A 19,001-nucleotide genomic window follows, 5' to 3' on the forward strand; every position below is an offset into this window, starting at 1 on the left:
CTGAGATGTGTGACTAACCTCTCTGTGCTTCCTCTCACCTCTGTTCTCTGCTTCGCTCTTGGTTTAAGTGGTTGCTTAGGTTCAAGGTAAGGGCCTTTACAGCTGTCTTATGATCAGGTGACACGAATGGAGAAGGAATAAGGTTTGATTCCTTAGTTCATATTACCTAAATATGGACTGATATTCTATATTTGATTCGTTCTAGGTTTAAAGGCTTGTCAGTTAATACAAAAACAATATTTGGATGCTCAGAAATGTCATGGAGCGAATAATAATTAAACAACCATTTGGCAATCATCCCTGTTTCTTCTTTCATCCTTTCCATAACACATTTGCATTTTTATCGTTGTTGCATGTTGCTCATGAGTAGGTGTGTGTGTATGTTTATGAGCTTTGTTTGTCTAAAAACTAAATGAGAGAAAACACTTGCAATCTTTCTCTCTGTGGCTCTACATGTTATGCGGCTGTTCTAGGCTATTGTCAACTTTTTTCTGCTCTTCCGTGAAACTGAGATGATTTTGTTCACAGCCAAAGGCTGTTTTTGATGTTGTTGATTCGATTTGTTATTGTCATAGGTCAGCACCCAGAACATGAAGATGGGCAGCCTTCTTCGCACCACACCTCCCACACAGAAACCACCAAGCCCCCCAATGCCAGGCAAAGGCACCATAGGGTATGTATATGCGCTTTGCAGCTCTAGCGGTCACGAATGAGAGAATGGGTCACTGAGATTGTGGCAGTGAATGACTCATTTCAAGTGTTTGCTCATAAATCTCCAAGGTCCTTGAACAGCATGAAATGTTTTGATTTACATATGTTCTGGAAAGTTTTTATGATAAATGAAGTGAATGACAAATTCTGCTTGACTCGGCACACTTATTCATTTGTCATTATTACCGTAGTAATTTCCAGTATGTAGAACATCAAGCATGTCCAAACATTTGACTGGTCCTTTGATTCTTTCAACTTATAGTCAGATTATTTAAAACAATATTTTTTATATTAGTCTCTGCAGCAACAGTGAGGTTTTTATTTCCTAGTAAAAGCCTGTTTTTCAGTGTAAGTCACACACAGCTGTAGTTGAGTTCAGGAGCACATGTGTGGGTCATGTCTTTAGTCCTCAGGGAGACTTCAGCCTCAGCCCCACAGATGACATTATCCTTCACATCCCTTGTTTCCCTTTATGCCAGCAAGCGAAGAGCCTGATTTTACATTTGGGTCAGAAAAGAGGCGTTAAATACGCTTTGGCATCTAAAATTGTGAAAGCGTGAAACTGATTATGAAAGATCAGATATGCTCAGTTTTTAAAGTGTGTTCATTATTAAGATGGAGCTTGATGTTTGAGCATTGAGGACAGAGGGTGTGTCCTGCCCTGTTTTCTGAGCACTAGCTGTGCAGATTGGCGCTCTTTTGGCTTCCTGTCGCCCCATGATGGCTGGTCATTGCAGGCCAGATTGTGTGCTGCTTAATGGACAGGTCAGCAACACAACACAGCTAAAGCTTGTTCCCTCATAAAATGCATATGCAAGTGATGGGAAATTGTAAATCTGTATATATCTGTTAAAACTGTTGGGTGAATCTCATAAAACTTGTCAAGATGTCAATAGTAGCCTATTATTAAAGGACCATTAAGGTTTTCTTTGCAATTTATTTTCATGACAATAAAGCACAGTTTTGGGTGAATTCTCATTATTGTACAGTGAAAAATAGTATTTTTTGTACTTAATGCTGATTTTAAAAATGACTGTAATTAGTTTACTGTTATACAGTAGAAAAATATGTATTACAGTTGTGGTAATATGATTGTGCCTGCACACATTATGGTAATCTGGGGTTAAAATGTCCTTTTTCGTGAAAATGTCACTGCAAAATAGTTTGATTTATTGACATATATTTTTGGGAAGAAATGTGACTTTTTGATAGATTCATTGTGTGTCTGTTAGTTTTTTTTTTCTGTGAGAATTGCTTAAGTGTCTAATTTTCTGTCACTTTATTTCTTTCATTTTAAAAAGGTTAATTGTTACATGTGTGCCATAGTCAAGAAGCACAGCGTTTTGGTAAAAATAGCACATCTTTTAAAGTCAATGAAAAACATTAAGAGAAAGCAAGGTTGAGTACTTCTAAGATGCAGTTTTTCCTGCGATGAAGAGACAAATTAGTTGATTAAAATAGTAATGAATTGTTTTAATTAATAATGTATGCTAATAGTTTATTCTTGTTGCCTCAAACAGAAATGCCCGTTTTATCTTTTGATTCCAGCGAAAAAATGTGACACTGACTTCACATTTTGTTTTCACAGATCGAATTACTATTTCTCACCTGCACTTTCCTGACCTCAGATCCAAAATGCTTTTTCACAACCTTGAAAATCATGTATGGAATCTCATCCTTTAAAAGAAACCCGAAATCATGCTGTTGATGGATTATAACTGTTTTGCTTTGGAATGCTAAAAGTTCTGATTGTAAAATTTCAGAATAACAGATATTAAAGCGAAATGGTTTTCTATATAACATGGCAGCAGATATTTCAGTTTTCTAGGCTAGTAATTGTCTGATTAAGCTTTCCCAGGGTTATTGACCTGCTGTCTCTCCCGGCAGGAGACACTCCCCCTACAGAACGCTCGAGCCAGTGCGGCCTCCGGTGGTGCCTAATGACTATGTCCCCAGCCCCACACGCAATATGGCGCCCATTCTGCAGCAAAGTCCTGTGCGCACGGCATCTGTTAATCAAAGGAACCGCACTTACAGGTACCATTATCCTCATCCTCTCCTCTCTGTCGGAGCAAACCTCTCGCACTGCTCTCAGTGTGCATGCACGTCTCTCTATTTACTGACTTAAAGCAGTAAGGGACCTTTAGGCACCTATAGTCACATGTATTTATTAGCTAACATTGATTAGTTGGTTTTGCTGCAGAGCTCTTTCACACAGACATCGCTTTTCCTCAGCGCTTCTAAAACAAGCATCGCTGATTGTCTGTACAATTGCATAATCTGAAACCCTGGCAACCAGTTGCGAGTGACGTTAGCAGTGCTCACATAAACGCATCATCGGTCATGGAGGATAAAGACGCCTAAAGATGCTCTCAGATGACTGCAGAGCCTCTCCTTCTCTGACATTTTCTCTGTCTCCCATCCCAAACTTTTCCTTTTTTCTTGAGGATTTTAAAGATCAAGTCCACTACATTGCAGAACAAGCACAGATAGACTCTTGCTGATAGTTCTCTCTGGGTCTTTCCTTTGAAGCTGAGACCTTTTCAGCTGTGTCTGAAATTATGTAACCACTTTCACTTGTTCTCTTTTGATCTCTGTGCCATCTGCAGAGATGCCTGTAACATCTTCATTTATGCATTTGGCTGACACTTTTAGCTAAAGCTATTTTTTTAATGCGTGTTTCCTGGGAATCGAACTCTGACCTCATCCTATGTTTTACTTGAGCAGGAACACTATTCAATGCACTCTCCGACTTGACTGAAAACAATCCTTATCATTTCTCATATTTTCACCCTAAGCAGTGAATGTTTGCTGAAGTCCTCCAACATGCTCTTTACGACTGCCTCTTGTCACTTAGTGCAGGATCTGAAAAAGAGCATTTGGGGCTGTTTTCCCCAGCCCTCTCCCATCTGTCTGCCATTTGGAAATGTTATTGAACATCTTGGACAAAAATAACAATGTTTGTGCCCTCCTGAAGGGCTGATGATGTGAATATATTCAAATTCTTGTTTGAGAACGCTTAAATATCCTCAAAGCCTTTACAAACCGAGCTCAGCCTTAATCTTGCATTTAAAGGCTACAGAAAGTTGAAGTCGCTGGAGCTTTAGCTCTGTGGTAGCACACGTGATCTTAACACATTGGATTTGTAGCATTTTAAGGATGGTTTTGAGTCCAGCCTGTGTTGTCCAAATCTCCTTTCCCCTCATCATTTTATAATAAGGGTGAATTGAAAGAAAAGATTTGGCCCTTAGTTCACCCCAAAATAATCAATAGAATAAATAAAAAAAATTGCATACAGGAAATTAAGATTTAATTCGAAAAACGGTTGGTTGTTATGCTATATCTCAAATGTCTTAAATGTTATGCAAATATTGTGCAGTCCAACAAGTTTTGGATGGAGGCAGATCTGAATGTGAGCTTGCAGTCGATCATAAAGGCACTGAAATCAAAGGTCGAATTGGTGTGATGCCATTTCAAACTAAATTAGGCCAAAATGAAGGAGTTTGTTTTGGGAGTTCAAATCAGCTTGCCAGGGTTAACTTTTCAGAAATGTTTCAGAAACTTTTCAAACTTTAAACTACCGATAATGGGATGCAAGCAAACAGTAAAGCACTGCTTGCGTATTTCAAACTTATTTTTACCTCTGAGTAAAGAACAAAAAATAACTTTGCTGTGACTAGATTGGGGCCTTAAGAAAAGAGCAGGCTTAAATGAACTAAATGATTGGAGAAATCCTGCATAACAAGTGTTGACATTTTGAACAAAATTACAAGGTCAGAATTTTTTGTTACATGCATTAAAAAGTAGGTGCATATCTATTTCATGTAGACTAAGAAAATAAATTATTGCTGCTAATTCTAAAGATGCTGACAGTTCATTCTTCTCTTCAGCCATTTAATGCATGTCTTGTCAGATGCTTCAGCTCTATATTTGCCTGGCATTGCTGTGTGTCTTTTTCTTTTCATCTAAAAAAAAAGTGTCTCAAGGACCTTCATCTCATTACTGATTTGTGGGTTTCTTCTTGCTCTTTTCTCTGCATCTCAAGCACATGATCTCATGCAGTCTGTGCTCCAAGTGCTCAGTATTTGTGCATTCATTATGAGTGCAGCCTATAAAGTCTCTGCTGTTGCTTCTCCATTCTTTCTGTGACTCACAAATGCTGCCATATCATGTTCTTTGTCATAGACACAGAACCAACCCGTGCTGTTGTGTGTTTTCCTGTCATGTGTGAGCTGTTGGCTCATCTATGTATCTGTATGTGTCTGAGTTTGTATGTTTGAGAGCGCTTATGATTCATCTGTTTTGTTGTCTCTTTGTGTGAGCCTTTGGATGTCAGAATAACATGAGACACATGTATGTGAGGTGTGTAATCTGTAGCGTGTGTTCAGCAGTGGGAGCAGTGGCGGCAGTCATCCCAGCAGTCGCAGCAGCAGTCGTGAAAACAGCGGCAGCGGCAGTGTGGGTGTTCCCATCGCTGTTCCCACACCCTCTCCACCCAGCGCCTTCCCAGGTGACATCTTCACAGAAAGCACACTTAACATAAATACCACTTGCAGTCTGGCTGGGGTCATTTGTTTTTTGATCAGTTATAAAAAGGGCTTGGTATGAGCTAATAACTGGCTTTAAATCAAGATTCAAAAGCTAAAAACATTAATGGGATAGTTTATCCAAAAGATAAAATTTTCATCTGTTCTCCGTCATGTTGCTCCAAATTTGTATTTTTTTGTTTTTATGGAACACAAAATGAGTTTAGTTATATTTCCCCAAAAAACTTTTGACGATACAAGCAAGAACTAATACAAATTGTATGCAGTTCTTGTCCAAATATGATGTTGACTGCTTGAAAAGATGTTTTCAAATGTATCGTAAATGCTGTAGTTTGCAGTCAAGATTTCCAGTGAACAACTGTTTGAAATATTGGTCTATTCTTCACAAAACTATTGCATAGCTTCAGATAATTTACCCATAGGTTGGTAGAATAAGATTCACATTTATGTATATCCAAAGTGACTATTTTCCCCCATGTATTTCCCATGTATTCCCTGGGAATTGAACCCACAACCTTGGGTATTGTGCACTGTTGGAGCTACAGGAACAATAAAATATAATACAAAATTTTTATGGTACTTTTGAACATTTTTCACTTTGTTTACTTCTGTGCATTAAAAAAGCATATTGGCTGACATAAGTAAATGTTTAAACACAATTTTTTGGCTGAACACTGAATGGGTGAAACTCGGGAATGACCGTTTTTACTGTCAAATGACTGAAGCACTTTCCTGTAGCTCAAATAGTAGAGCATGGCGCTAGCAACGCCAAGGTCATGGGTTCGATTCCCAGGGAAAGCAAACGCTGATTATATGTAAAAACTGTAACTTGAATGCAATGTAAGTCGCTTTGGATAAAAGCATCTGCTAAATGCATAAATGTAAAAAAAAAATGTAAATGAAACAAGGATTTTTTTTTTAATGAGATTTGCATGCATCCAGTCCTCAAGGGCCACTGTCCTGCAGAGCTTAGCTTTAACACACCTGCCTGGAAGATTCTAGTCATCCTTAAGACCTTTATTAACTAGCTCAGGTGTGTTAAATTAGGGCTTGAGCTGAAATGCTGAAAGGTTGCACTACAGGAGAAAGATTAGCATCCACTGATATACTTGGTCTTCACAAAAGTTGAATTGTGACTAGATTTTAAGCTCAGTCTTTTTCTATCATGTTCTCCGATACTTGAGGCCAAAGTATGCTGCCGTTTTTATGCATATGCAAGGGTATACAACACAGTGCATGTGACACAAATTTTGTCACCAGAATAGAAGCACACCATCCGATTTTTATCCAATTTACAAAAACGAAGTATACTTAAAGCAAGACTTCTTCCTGGCATGCCCCACATTAGTTCCCTTTAAGCGAAATGCAAAAGCATTTCTCATTTGGTTTCCTCCCTCTCTCCTTTTTTTTTTTTTTTTTTTACCCTCAAGCTACTGGTGCCAGCACACCCTCAGCTCCAACTAACTCCACTCAGCCTTCTGTTAAGTCCTCTAATTTAACCCCCACGCAACCCTCAGCCAACCCCACCTCAATCCCTGAATCTCTCCCCACTCACCCCGACTCCACTGAGAGCTCTCTGACCCCAGATAATGGCTCTCCTCCCTCTCAACCACCCCTCGCTTCAGCTGAAGCTAGTGCTACATCCAGCACCAACCCTGGCACAGGTGAGTCCGCCACTGTCCGGCCCATTTCCAGCCCATCAGTCACACATTCTGCCCTTCTTTCATTCCCCACCTGCTGATACATCACCTTATTCTGTGGTGAAGTTTTTGGTCTTGTGTCCTACTCATTTTGCTTTCTCATGAGTCTCTCAGGCTGTTTTCACACATTGTTTCATTGTTTGTTCCAACTCAAACATTGTCGTTTTAAGTCATTGATAAAAGTACCACTGCTACTTCACTGGCAGAGAAAAAAGTTCTTTAAGCAAGATTACGTGTTTCATTATTTTGAGTGTCATGTTACTTAAAAACAAGCTGATTAATCGCCTTCGATATTTCTCTAGAATCCTGCAGTTCTGATAGTTAATTTTGTAGGTGTTAAGGCATCAGCCTGGTTCCCCTGACGAAAACCCAGTAGGAATTTTCCCTTGACCTTTGGATTATTGCAGAAAATAAGCTCTGTGGCCAGCAGAAGTGTATTATTCTTAAACATCTTATTCATCATGATATTCTTCACAAACAATTTTTTTTTTAATTTTGAAGCCTTAATTACAATTGCCAAAAAATAAAAAGCTAAATGTAGAGTATAAAGTACGCCATGATCACATGACTTCAATGCCACCAGCATTATGCTTATTTAAAAACACATTCCATGAAAGTTAGAAACGTTTGCGAGAGCGCAGTTGTATGGGCAACAGTGAGTAGATTTAGAGAGTTCAGCATGATTTTTAATGACGTTTAGCAACTACCTTTTTCCAAGACATGTAAAAGCTTTCAAAAATTACATATCAAAAAATAAAACATGAAAATATTTTGAGCTTGTATTGACCACAGACTTTATTTCAGGCATTTAACCAAAAAAAAATGACTTGGGGACAATTGAACCAGAAGTGCTAAAATGCCAACTTGTTTCCAGGTTTTTGCTTAGAAAAATATATGAATCCAATTTGCCCGATAGCATTGTGGCCAGTATGCCAACATACAGCCCCGTTGCGCTACAGGCGTCCCGAGTTCAAATCCCTACTCGAGGACCTTTCCTGATCCCACTCCCTATCTCTCAAGAAGATTTAGTGACAAAACCTACTTAGTCCAGATCAGTTTAAACATAATTTATGATATTCACAGTCATTGTCAAAATGTTTGTCTTTGAATGGTCTGACTTTAGACCTCTCACAATTCTTATTTTTTTTTTTTTTTTTTTTGTACTGTTAAAAGGTTACTCCACCGCAAAATGAAAATTTTGCCAATCACTTACCCCCACGTCGTTCCAAACCCGTAAAAGCTTTGTTCGTCTTCGGGAACAATTTAAGATATTTTGGATGAAAACCAGGAGGCTTGTGACTGTCCCATTGCCTGCATAGTTAATAACACTGTCAAGGCCCAGAAAAGTATGAAAGACACAGTCAAAATAGTCCATCTGGTTCAACCATAACGTTATGAAGCTACGAGAATACTTTTTGTTCGCAAAGAAACAAAAATAACGACTTTATTCAGCAATTCGTCGTCTCCGTGTCAGCGTAGCGCCATTTTGGAGAATATCCATATAATATTATAATAGAAAATATTTAGGGGAAGTCGTGGCCTAATGGTTAGAGAGTCAGACTCGTAGTCCAAAGGTTGTGGGTTCGAGTCTCGGGCCGGCAGGGATTGTAGGTGGGGGGAGTGAATGTCCAGCGCTCTCTCCACCCTCAATACCACGACTGAGGTGAGACCCTTGAGCAAGGCACCGAACCCCCAACTGCTCCGGGTGTGTGTTCACGGTGTGTGTGTTCACTGCTGTGTGTGTGCACTTTGGATGGGTTAAATGCAGAGCACAAATTCAGAGTATGGGTCACCATACTTGGCAGTATGTCCCTTCACTTCATCCGCTGGACGCAAACTGCGTACGCTGTTCTGTTTCAGTCGCACCACACAGAGACGCTGTTTTCGTTCAAATCAAAGCGTAAATAAATGTAGAAGACGTATCCATGTGGTGCGGCGGACACAGAAGAGTGTACGCAGTTTGTGTCCAGCGGATATTCTCCAAAGTGGTGCTACAGTGACTCGGAGTAGATGAGTTGTTGAATAAAGTCGTTTTTTTTTTTCTTGGCGTACAAAAAGTATTCTCGTCGCTTCATAACGTTACGGTTGAACCACTGATGGCAGATGGATTATTCTGACGGTGTCTTTCATACTTTTCTGGGCCTTGACAGTGTTATTTACTTGGCAGTCAATGGGACAGTCACAAGCCTCCCGGTTTTCATCCAAAATATCTTAAATTGTGTTCCGAAGACGAACGAAGCTTTTATGGGTTTGGAACGACATGGAGGTAAGTGATTGACACAATTTTCATTTTGAGGTGAAGTAACCCTTTAATAGGGAATAAAGGTTGTATGTTTGTCAGAAATGAATGTGATCAATCTGCAGTCAGTGTTTTCTCCATCTCATGGCTGTGTTGTTCATGCAGGTGGTCCTCAGTTCTACAGCATGAACAGGCCCGTCCCCAGGCAGATCACACCCACGGTGGGGGGTTCGCTGCCGTATCGCCGGCCGCCCTCAATCTCGGGTCAGACTTCCATGCCCTCCAGCCAGCAGAATGGAGGGCCCTGTTACAATCAGAACCAAGGTACTGCTCTCACTATTCAGACCTGATGTCTTTTAGAACATTTGTTCTGGTGATTCGTCAAAGGCAGTTTCATTTGTTCTCTGAGACGGAGTACATCATGGACCCCCTGCCTGCAGTTTACTTTCTTTTAACATTTGACACACCATCATATCTTTGCTGTGCCACATTAGTTTTTTTCTGTAGTAACATCTCTCTCATCAGGTTCTTAATAATAATGCACAGTTAGATTGGTGTTTTGATGTATAAATGGGTTAGTCTTTCAACTCTTTAACTGTTTTAGATCCTTTCTGTTCCAAGGTGACCACTTCCTGTTTGTCAGACAGTGTTTGCACACTAAACTGCCTACTCTCTTCTGTTTTTCCCTTTCACATTCACTTTATTTATCTTGGTTCATGCTCACACACTCCCCCCTTCCTCTGTGCTTATTGTGGTCTTGTGGACTAGCCTCAGTGGCCCCCCCTCCCCCCTCCGTACTGCAGATCACAGCCCAGCTTCCACTGACGGGTTTTGTGGCTCGCGTACAGGAAACCAGTAAGTGGCTTTGAGCTTCTCTGATGAGACCCTCCTGCATTCAGACACACGTTCAGCTCAATGTGTCTTGTCATTGCAAGGCATGCTGTTGAAAGCATGAAAATATATCTTGGTTTCAGGGCTGTCAATTGATTACAATCTACTTGTTTTTAGAAATTTAAAAAGTCTTTAATTATAGTAATGTTATATGTGACCCTAGACAACAAAACAAGTCATAAGAGATTTATACATCATCTGAAAGCTGAATAAACAAGTTTACGATTGATGTATGGTTTGTTAGGATAGGATAATATTTGGCTGAGATGCAACTATTTAGAAAATCTGGAATCTGAGGGTGCAAAAAAGTCTTAAAAGTTGTCCAAAGTAATTCCTTAGCCATGCATATTACTAATCAAAAATGAAGTTTTGATATACTTAGTGATCAAAATTAAGAATGTTTTAGGCAGCCCTCCTTAAGAGAATTGTACCCCTATGGGTGTATTGTAGATATGAGCATTTGTTTATTTAGTATTATTAAATTAAACTAATAAAATAAAAAGCAATATTTAACACTTCTTAAATGTTTGTAATCAGTGCAAGCTAATGTGTCTAACGTAATTCTGTCGTTTTAAAGAACAGAGTCCAAGCTCAATTTTATTATGCACGCCTGATGTAATGCCAAATTAAACATTTTAATGAACAGTTACTTTTTGTAACTGTTTACCATATGTGTAAGTACAATAAAAAAAAAATTGGATTTTCATTTGTTTTACACAGGTGGATCCATGTGTGTATGCATCTGTCTGTCTGAGAATATTAGGAGTCAAACTTACATCACTGTTTCTTTCTCACAGTAATCCATTCAAACATCCATATCACAACTTGCCTCTTGCGCTTTCTGCATGGATCCATGAGCTTGCATGGCCTTCCCTTCTAAAGGAGTCCTGGTCTGTGAGTTTCCTGTTCATTTCTCATCTCTCAGTTTCAGATGCGCCTCCCCCACCTCCCCCTTCAGAAGAGCTGGTGTTTGAGGAGACACAAAACCCAGTTCCACCTCCAGAAGACTATGAGGAAGAGGAGGCTTCTGTGGTGGAGTACAGTGACCCTTACGCTGAAGAAGACCCACCCTGGGCTCCACAAACTTACTTGGAGAAAGGTGCACTGAACATACTGTACTGTATAATAACTGCTGCACGTCGGCGCCAATAGTCTCGTGGTTAGTACGTCGTCATACAGCGCGCTCACGGTGACCTGAGTTCGATTCCCATCTCGAGGTCCTTTGCCGATCCCACCCCCTCTCTCCACTGTACTATCTATTTAAAAAAAAATGCATAAAAAGCCCATAAAAATATCTAAAAAAAATAAATAACTGCTGCATGTCATGGTGCTGTGCACACATTTAAAAAATTGAGAATTTTAATAATAAAATTCTGGAAACAAGAATAATGTTAAGTGATCGCTCCACTACAGTAATTGGGAGCTATTAAGAAGAAAAAAAAATTATGTAAACTTTTATAATGGGCTATTATGGTATTAAAAAGTTTTTAAATATTATGTATATTAATATAAATTAGGGCAAGCACAACTATTCACACTAGTCGAGCAAGTAGCTGGGTCAAATGTTTACCTTGTATAAATAAGTTGATAACTGATTTGATAACAAATAACTTGATTGTTAATTTCCACATTTTTTAAATGATATCCATCAATTTGAGAGATTAAATACAAGACAAAAGCATTTTAAATGTTCCTATTTTTAAATAGGGTATTTAAATAAAAATAGGATATTGTTTCCCTATTTTCAAATAATATATACATTAATTGTCTAGACAATTATGAAACTGACCATGTGTTCCTGGGTTCATAGGATCACAGAACTCAATCCCCCACCATGAATAAATCACAATACAAATGCAATGCAAATTTGTTACAGATGTCCCCATGTGCTTTTGCACAATTACTCTCCAAATAGGGCTTCATTCATAACCGAAAGAATCAAATTAGCACAAAAATGTAATAAAAACAAGGGTTTTGTGGAACTGTGAATGATTGGTACTCAAATTCCCACATAGTTTGGTGCTGATAGCTATGGAAGCCCGTTTCCGCCACGGAATAAAAAAGGTAATTGCGACTTTTTTTCTCAGAATTGCGTGATATAAACTCACAATTGTGAGACAAAGTCAGAACTGCAAAATAAACTCGCCATCGACTTTTTTCTCACAATTGTGAGATATAAACTCCTAACTGGGAGTTATAAGTCAGAATTGTTAGATATAAACTTGCGAGTTTTTATCTTGCAATTGTGACTTTATAAATAGGAATTCTGACTTTGACTCGCAATTGTTGTGAGTTTATATCATGAAATTCTGAGGAAAAAAGTCGCAATTCTGACTTTATAACTCGCAATTACGAGTTTATATCTCACAGTTCTGTGGAAAAAAAAGTCAATTGTGAGAGTCCCAATAACCGTTTTTTATTATTATTCAGTGGCGGAAACGGGCTTCCAGAGATAGCACTGTGGGCAGCGCACCAACATATAGCGGCGTTGCACTACGGGCGTTCCCAGTTCTAATCCAGACTCAAGGATCTTTCCTGATCCTGCTCCCTATCTCTCTCCCACTTCACATCAGTTCTGATCTGTCCTATCCATAATAAAAGGCAAAAATGCCAAAATGTAATCTTAAAAAAATCCACATGGGCCTCGTCATTTGTAACTTGAATCTCTCTTTGTTGTTCCTGCTTTCAGTGGTGGCAATCTACGACTACATGCAGGACAAGGAAGATGAATTGTCTTTCCACGAGGGGGCTATCATCTACGTCATTAAAAAGAATGACGATGGGTGGTTTGAAGGTGTGATGAGCGGCTCTACAGGACTCTTCCCTGGTAACTACGTGGAGTCCATCATGCACTACACGGAGTGAGAGTGTCCTCAGCCCCAACCCTCGACGCCCACCAGCGCTAATCTTACACTGCAGAAGAGTGCATGTGTGCATACAAACCATGCTAATAACAGGCCGTGAGACTTCAGAGATGCGACTGAAAAGAGGAAGCGATGTGAAGCTGAACATCCAGACTTCTGCACCAAGACTGAGAAAACACTATTAGAGAAATAAAATTATATTAATAAAAGCCAATAATGTTTACTGTTGAATGAAGGATACAGAGTTTGAAGTTCAAGATATGCATAAGCTAGATTTAGTGTGGGTAGATTGTTTTTATTTTTCCACATTTCATAACCTTTGCTCATTCCACAGCATTGCTGTGTTTTGGAAGGCAGCACGGGGCCTTATGATGTCTCTGAAACAGATTTGTATTTTTGAACAGCCTGAGGTGGGTTCAGGGTGTGTCCAGTGAGGTCACGCTCAAAAAGGGAGTTCATTACATTCATGGTGTATTTTAAGGAACGAGGAAAGTGTGGAACTGAACAGAGAGTGAATGTAGAGAAGTAGCTTTCTATTTATTACATGTTGTGACAGCTCAAGGTTTTTTAATTTGTCTGTAAAGTGTTTTGATTGAGTTATTCTCTCCCTTCTAATTAAAATCAGTTTGAGCCAGATTGATGATATAGGAAATATTTGCACAAAAGGTCTAACCTTGGTTTTACTTTTTTTAATCATTAAATATATTTAATGTTATTCATTTTTTTTCCCCCATGAGAATCAGTCAGCCCCAACACACATGCAGTACTATACATATCTAATAACCTCATGAACTTAAAATGGTTTTACTTTTTGTTTGTTTTACATATAAATATTGTGTCATGATGCTAACCATTTGGTTAATATTTGATAAGTGTATGTAGTGTTTCATAGACTGCATGCTTAATAAAAAATAAACCTTATTTACATTTAATTTCTTTTTTCCCCCCTTTCATTTATAGGGTGCCCATAATCATGGAAAACCTGAAATATCTGGAAATGTTTAACATGTGATTTCTAGTCTTCTCAACATTTTCTGCAGTGGTTCTGAAATATTTAATCAGCTAAAACCACAGCTATGCTTGTGACACTTATTTCTGGTTGAGAGACATTTACACCATAATATGTGACCCTGGACCACAAAACCAGTCAGAAGGGTCAGTTTTTTTTATTGAGATTTCTGAATAAATAATCTTTCCATTAATGTCTGGTTTGTTATGATAGGACAATATTTGGCCGAGATACAACTATTTGAAAATCTGGAATCTGAGGGTGCAAAAAAATCATCTTTAAAGTTGTTCAAATTAAGTCCTAAGCAATGCATATTACTAATCAAAAATTAAGTTGATATATTTACAGTAGGAAATTTACAAAATATCTTCATGGTACATGATCTTTACTTAATAGCCTAATGATTTTTGGCTTAAAAATCAATAATTTTGACCCATACAGTGTATTTTTGTCTATTGCTACAAATATACCCCAGCGACTTAAGACTGGTTTTGTGGTCCAGGGTCACATATAGTTGGTCTATTCATGACACTAAAAAAAATCATCCAATAATAGTCATCTAGAAAGGTTACAAAAAAGAAACAAGTGTTAGAACCCCATATTTAATTAGTTCATCACGTTTTTGTTCTCGATGACCTCTTATACCTAGTTTAAGACATTCGTGTTACATGGACAGTAAGTCCAAATATTACAGTATTATTTTGGGTGCTCTTTTCATGTTTATGCTAAATATATTGTGCCATTTTGTAGTAGTATTGAAACATGTGTAAGCTACTATTTGACAATCACTGCTCTCTTTCTCTCCAGCTACTAAACAGGTTTTGCATTTTTCAGGTCCTAAAATAAGAAAGCCTTCAGTGAGTTTCCATCGTGAAATTTAATTTGAATCTTATGTAAAGAACAGATGGAGTTTGTTTAAAGCAGGGTAGAGCCAGGTGAGCGTATCTCTCTCCACCCAGCAATATCTGGCCAAATGTGATGTTTAGAGGGTTAATTTACCTCTGTCTGAAAGCACATCAATCTAAACACCAGTGTTGATAGATATTTTAATGAGTAATTTTTGTAAACAAACCCAGTAACTATATTATTGTGTGCAAATATATGTGTATATATAACAATAAAAGTATGGACATCAGTATTTCCATGTATGAGAGGATGCAACTAATGTGCAAAATCTCTAACGTTAAATGTGAACCTTTTAAAGCACTTGCTTAAAAGAAATGTTTCACCTTTGCCCTGTGTCTCATACATAAGTTTATAGATTGTGCTGATAAGCTAGACAATTGTTTTTTACTTCTTTCCATGCTGTCTTGATTGTGTTGTGGGAGTTTATAGTGAAATGTCAGTCTCCTCAGATGGTGTAGTTATAATGCAGACTGCAGATCTCATGTTTGGGATACACGCCCATGTTCTTTTTCAGACTTACGTAACTTGGCAGCGAACAGGGGTCCAGATGGCTTGAGACGTACGTAAGATTGCTGGAGGTTTGCACACTCAGACGCCCACAGGCTGTTAGCTGCAGAGACAGAGAAGAAGAGCATTTATTCTGCTTTGATGAAGCTATGAGATTCTCTACATATTTATATCTTATACATGCTTGTTCACATCATTATATAGTGTTATTTTATTTTTAAAGTAATAAATAGAGCTGCAGGATCCACACAGCAAAAATTGCAACTACACAAGGAAAGGTGAATGTTTGTGTGGAAGTGCAAAAATCAAACCTCAGCTCAGTGAAACATGTTCATGGAGTGAAAATCAAATGAGCTGTTCTGTTTAGTCCGACTCAGACTAGGAGGGGGAAGGGGATATTGATCATTCTATGTTATATAGGATTATATCTCAGTAACTTTTTGTATGTGCGTTTCAAATTAGGATAATGTTATAGAAATTCCATTGTTGTCATTTTCTACTATAACTTTGGTAACAAGTGAATTAAAACAGGTTAAGACTAGAGTCAGCTATACTAAACTTTAAAAACTGTTTCCAGGTCAAAAGGATTGATCACAAATAACAGGTTGCGGCAGGCTGTCGTGTTTTATGATGCAATTTCATACAATTAACAAAAGTTTAGTGTTTTGTTAACTTTAACATCATCTTTTTTATGATTAATTTTGTATGGAATAGTTCACCCAAAAATTTAAATTTGCTGATGTTTTTATTTTCTTCAGAACAGATTTAAGTACAATATCGAGGGGTGAGAACCAGAAGGGCATAAGTGACATTTTTGGTGAAACATACATACATACATATATATATATATATATATATATATATATATATATATATGAAATGAAAGCTCTTAATGAGCTCCTTCTACTGGCAAAAGTACTGTCACCCATGAGTGTACACATTTTTATTATAAACAATTGAAATCAGTAAACAAAGTCAGATCAAACTATGGTAAACATTTTTGTTTTGGCTCTCCTGTAAAGTTGGTGAAATGTATCAAGTTCATAAGATGAGGATTTAAATAACGAATCACTGTAAATATTATATGGACATAATAATGACGTCAATTCTTTAGAAACAAGTCATATGGTGCTTAACATTATCGCATGTCTTGGAAATATATATAAATATTTTAATGTGTTTCAACACTCAGAAAAGAGGTACAAGAGTTGTCAATGGGGTGGTACCTTGTTAAGAGGTAATCTTTTCTTTTTCACCTTATTCACCCCCTCAAAAGATGCATATTAGTACCTTAAAGATACATATTAATAGCTAAAGTATGAGTACCTACATGAACTGTTCCAGTGGCAGCGTTTGTACTTTCCCTTATTTTGTTAAGCAGATGATGGAATATTATATTAAATTGATCAAAAGTGACAGTAAATGCATTTACAAAAAAAGATACAAAATGTTTTGGGATATTTAGCCTATACTAACACTGCTTCAAATAAATTATATTCTTTTGAGCTTTCTATTCATCCAAGAATCTTAGAAAACATTATTATTAACATTTTCATGGAAACATTAGGCTATAGTTTCCATGAAAATATTAAGCAGCTCAACTGTTTTCCGCAGTGATAATACAAAATGCAGCAATTTAGCATACAGTATATGATTTCTGAAGGATCAAGTGACAATGAAGACTGAGGTAATGGCTGCTGAAAATTCAGTTTTGCCATCATAGGAATAAATTGCATTTTGAAGTATATTAACGGTCACTGTGAATTTTGGAATAATATTTCACAATATTAGTTTTTTCTGTATTTTTGATCAAACAAACACAGCCTTGATGAGCATAAGAGACTTGAAAACATGAAAAAATATATATAACCCCAAACATCTGAATGTTAGAGTAGCGACATAAACTGATTGCTACTACATTAGTGAAAGTTATGATAAAGTCTTATTTACTCTAATTAAACAGGGCAGCTTGGATATAACTTCAGTCCTCTGGCTAACCTGGCATTGAAGGTTTCTGTCGATGAAGTCAACAGGCAGTCCAGCAATTTCAACCTGCACAGACCAACCAGCAGTGTGGTCCGACAGGTAATAATATGCGCTTTTCCTTTTAAGGGGAAAAAAAGGTTTTTATATTTGATCTGCCAACCATTAATGGTTTAGACCAGGCATCCTCAAATCTGGCCCACTCCTGCAGAGTTGAGCTCTAACCCAAATCAAACACACCTGAGCATGCTAATCAGAGTCTGCAAGATCATTAGAAAATCACAGGTAGGTGAGTTTGATCAGGGTTGGAGCTAAACTCTGCAGCAGATTTGAGGAACCCTGGACTAGACCGCAGCCTCAGGAATCCTCTCAGCAAAAGTCGAGCAGTTTCTCAGTGCACTACAGTCCTCTAGTGGTTATATGAGTTCAAGTCAACAAAGTACTGGGTAAATTTATTCACACAAAAAACAAACATTATAAGGCCAAAATATAGCTACTCTCCCTCGTTCGGTTTCAAATCCGAATGCTGTTTTTATTAAACACAAAATTGTAAAGAATCGTCAAGTTCAACAGCATTCTTGACGTCTGTCAAGCTTCAAAGTAAACGCACCATAAATTTTGATTAATTTTAGGTTAGCCTAAAGTTTGGGTTTGTAACTTCTGACAAACAATTTAAATAAGAGTATATTCAGTTTTTTTGTTTATTTTGCTTGTCAGGCATTCATAAATTCAGCTATGACTAAACAGCCTAAATAAGAAAATCGCCAATAATTGATTTGAATGCTGCAGCAGAGGTCAAGGAAATGGACCTCTGAAAAAAAACTATACTACAAATACCGTTATAAACATTGCAAACATCAACTTTTAACCATTAAAACCATTTAAAAATGGTTTCCTGTAGTGTGTTTTGGGACATATTCCATTAAGATATAGTGGTTTTAACAAGACACCAATAGAAGGCGAGAGACCAACAGGCACACTTCCCATTATAATCACACCAGTAAAACCATTACAAATTCTGTGATGATTTCTATTGTTTTTTTTCCAGCAGGGCTCTGTATGTTATCAAGCATTCATACTATTTTGAAAGAATAGCATTAGAAAACAGATTAAATGACAGACTCATTTGATCTTTGTCATCGAAGATCACACTGGGACGTGATAATACATATGATATACTGCTTGATTTGGGTATAAAGGAGACAGTCTGTCTAAAGTATACCAGGAGACCATACAGGAATAGTTGCCGTTTCAAACAGGGACGTCTTGCGGTAAGACAAGCGTCTCCCTTCTATTCGTTGCAGGTCACACATACCAACATCATACGAAGATATTTCTCACCTTCTCTTTCTCATGTCAAAGAAATGTTGCTCCAGTCTTGTGCGTGTTGGCAGCATGTCTGTAGCTCCTCTGGGCATCAGTTGTGTGGCTGCTTTTGTGTCCAGCTCAAGAGTCCAGCAGTGAAGAGTTCAGTATCCGGCAGCCAGGACGGGTTCCTCTGGGCTCTTTGTCTTAAGGAGTCATTCTGTGTCAAGGAGAGTTTAACTGTTCCAGATTCCTACTGTGATTTCATAGAATGTGATTAAAGTAGACAAACAGATAGACCTCCAACTGACGTTTCAAATAAAACAGTAACTTTACATG

At 37.9% G+C, this 19,001-nt stretch overlaps 1 protein-coding gene across 6 annotated transcripts in view; it reads left to right on the top strand.

Annotated features, from left to right (window-relative positions):
• abi2a (abl-interactor 2a) overlaps positions 1 to 13,882 on the top strand; it is a 32,839-nt gene extending 18,957 nt beyond the window's left edge. For 2 of the 6 annotated variants that reach the window (XM_079427185.1, XM_079427186.1), the window contains exons 4-9: positions 576 to 673; positions 2,599 to 2,748; positions 5,103 to 5,221; positions 9,363 to 9,521; positions 11,014 to 11,187; positions 12,778 to 13,882. In XM_079427185.1, coding sequence (XP_079283311.1) covers positions 576 to 673; positions 2,599 to 2,748; positions 5,103 to 5,221; positions 9,363 to 9,521; positions 11,014 to 11,187; positions 12,778 to 12,953 — 876 coding nt within the window. In that variant the 3' untranslated portion in view covers positions 12,954 to 13,882. Of the gene's footprint in view, positions 1 to 575; positions 674 to 2,598; positions 2,749 to 5,099; positions 5,222 to 6,688; positions 6,923 to 9,362; positions 9,522 to 9,965; positions 10,053 to 11,013; positions 11,188 to 12,777 lie in introns of all 6 variants that reach the window. The other 4 variants (XM_079427187.1, XM_079427182.1, XM_079427183.1 and 1 more) reach the window with 4 other exon arrangements.
• Positions 13,883 to 19,001: the final 5,119 nt, after the last annotated feature.

Source organism: Barbus barbus (assembly GCF_936440315.1).
Source record: "Barbus barbus genome assembly, chromosome: 10".
NCBI lineage: Eukaryota > Metazoa > Chordata > Actinopteri > Cypriniformes > Cyprinidae > Barbus > Barbus barbus.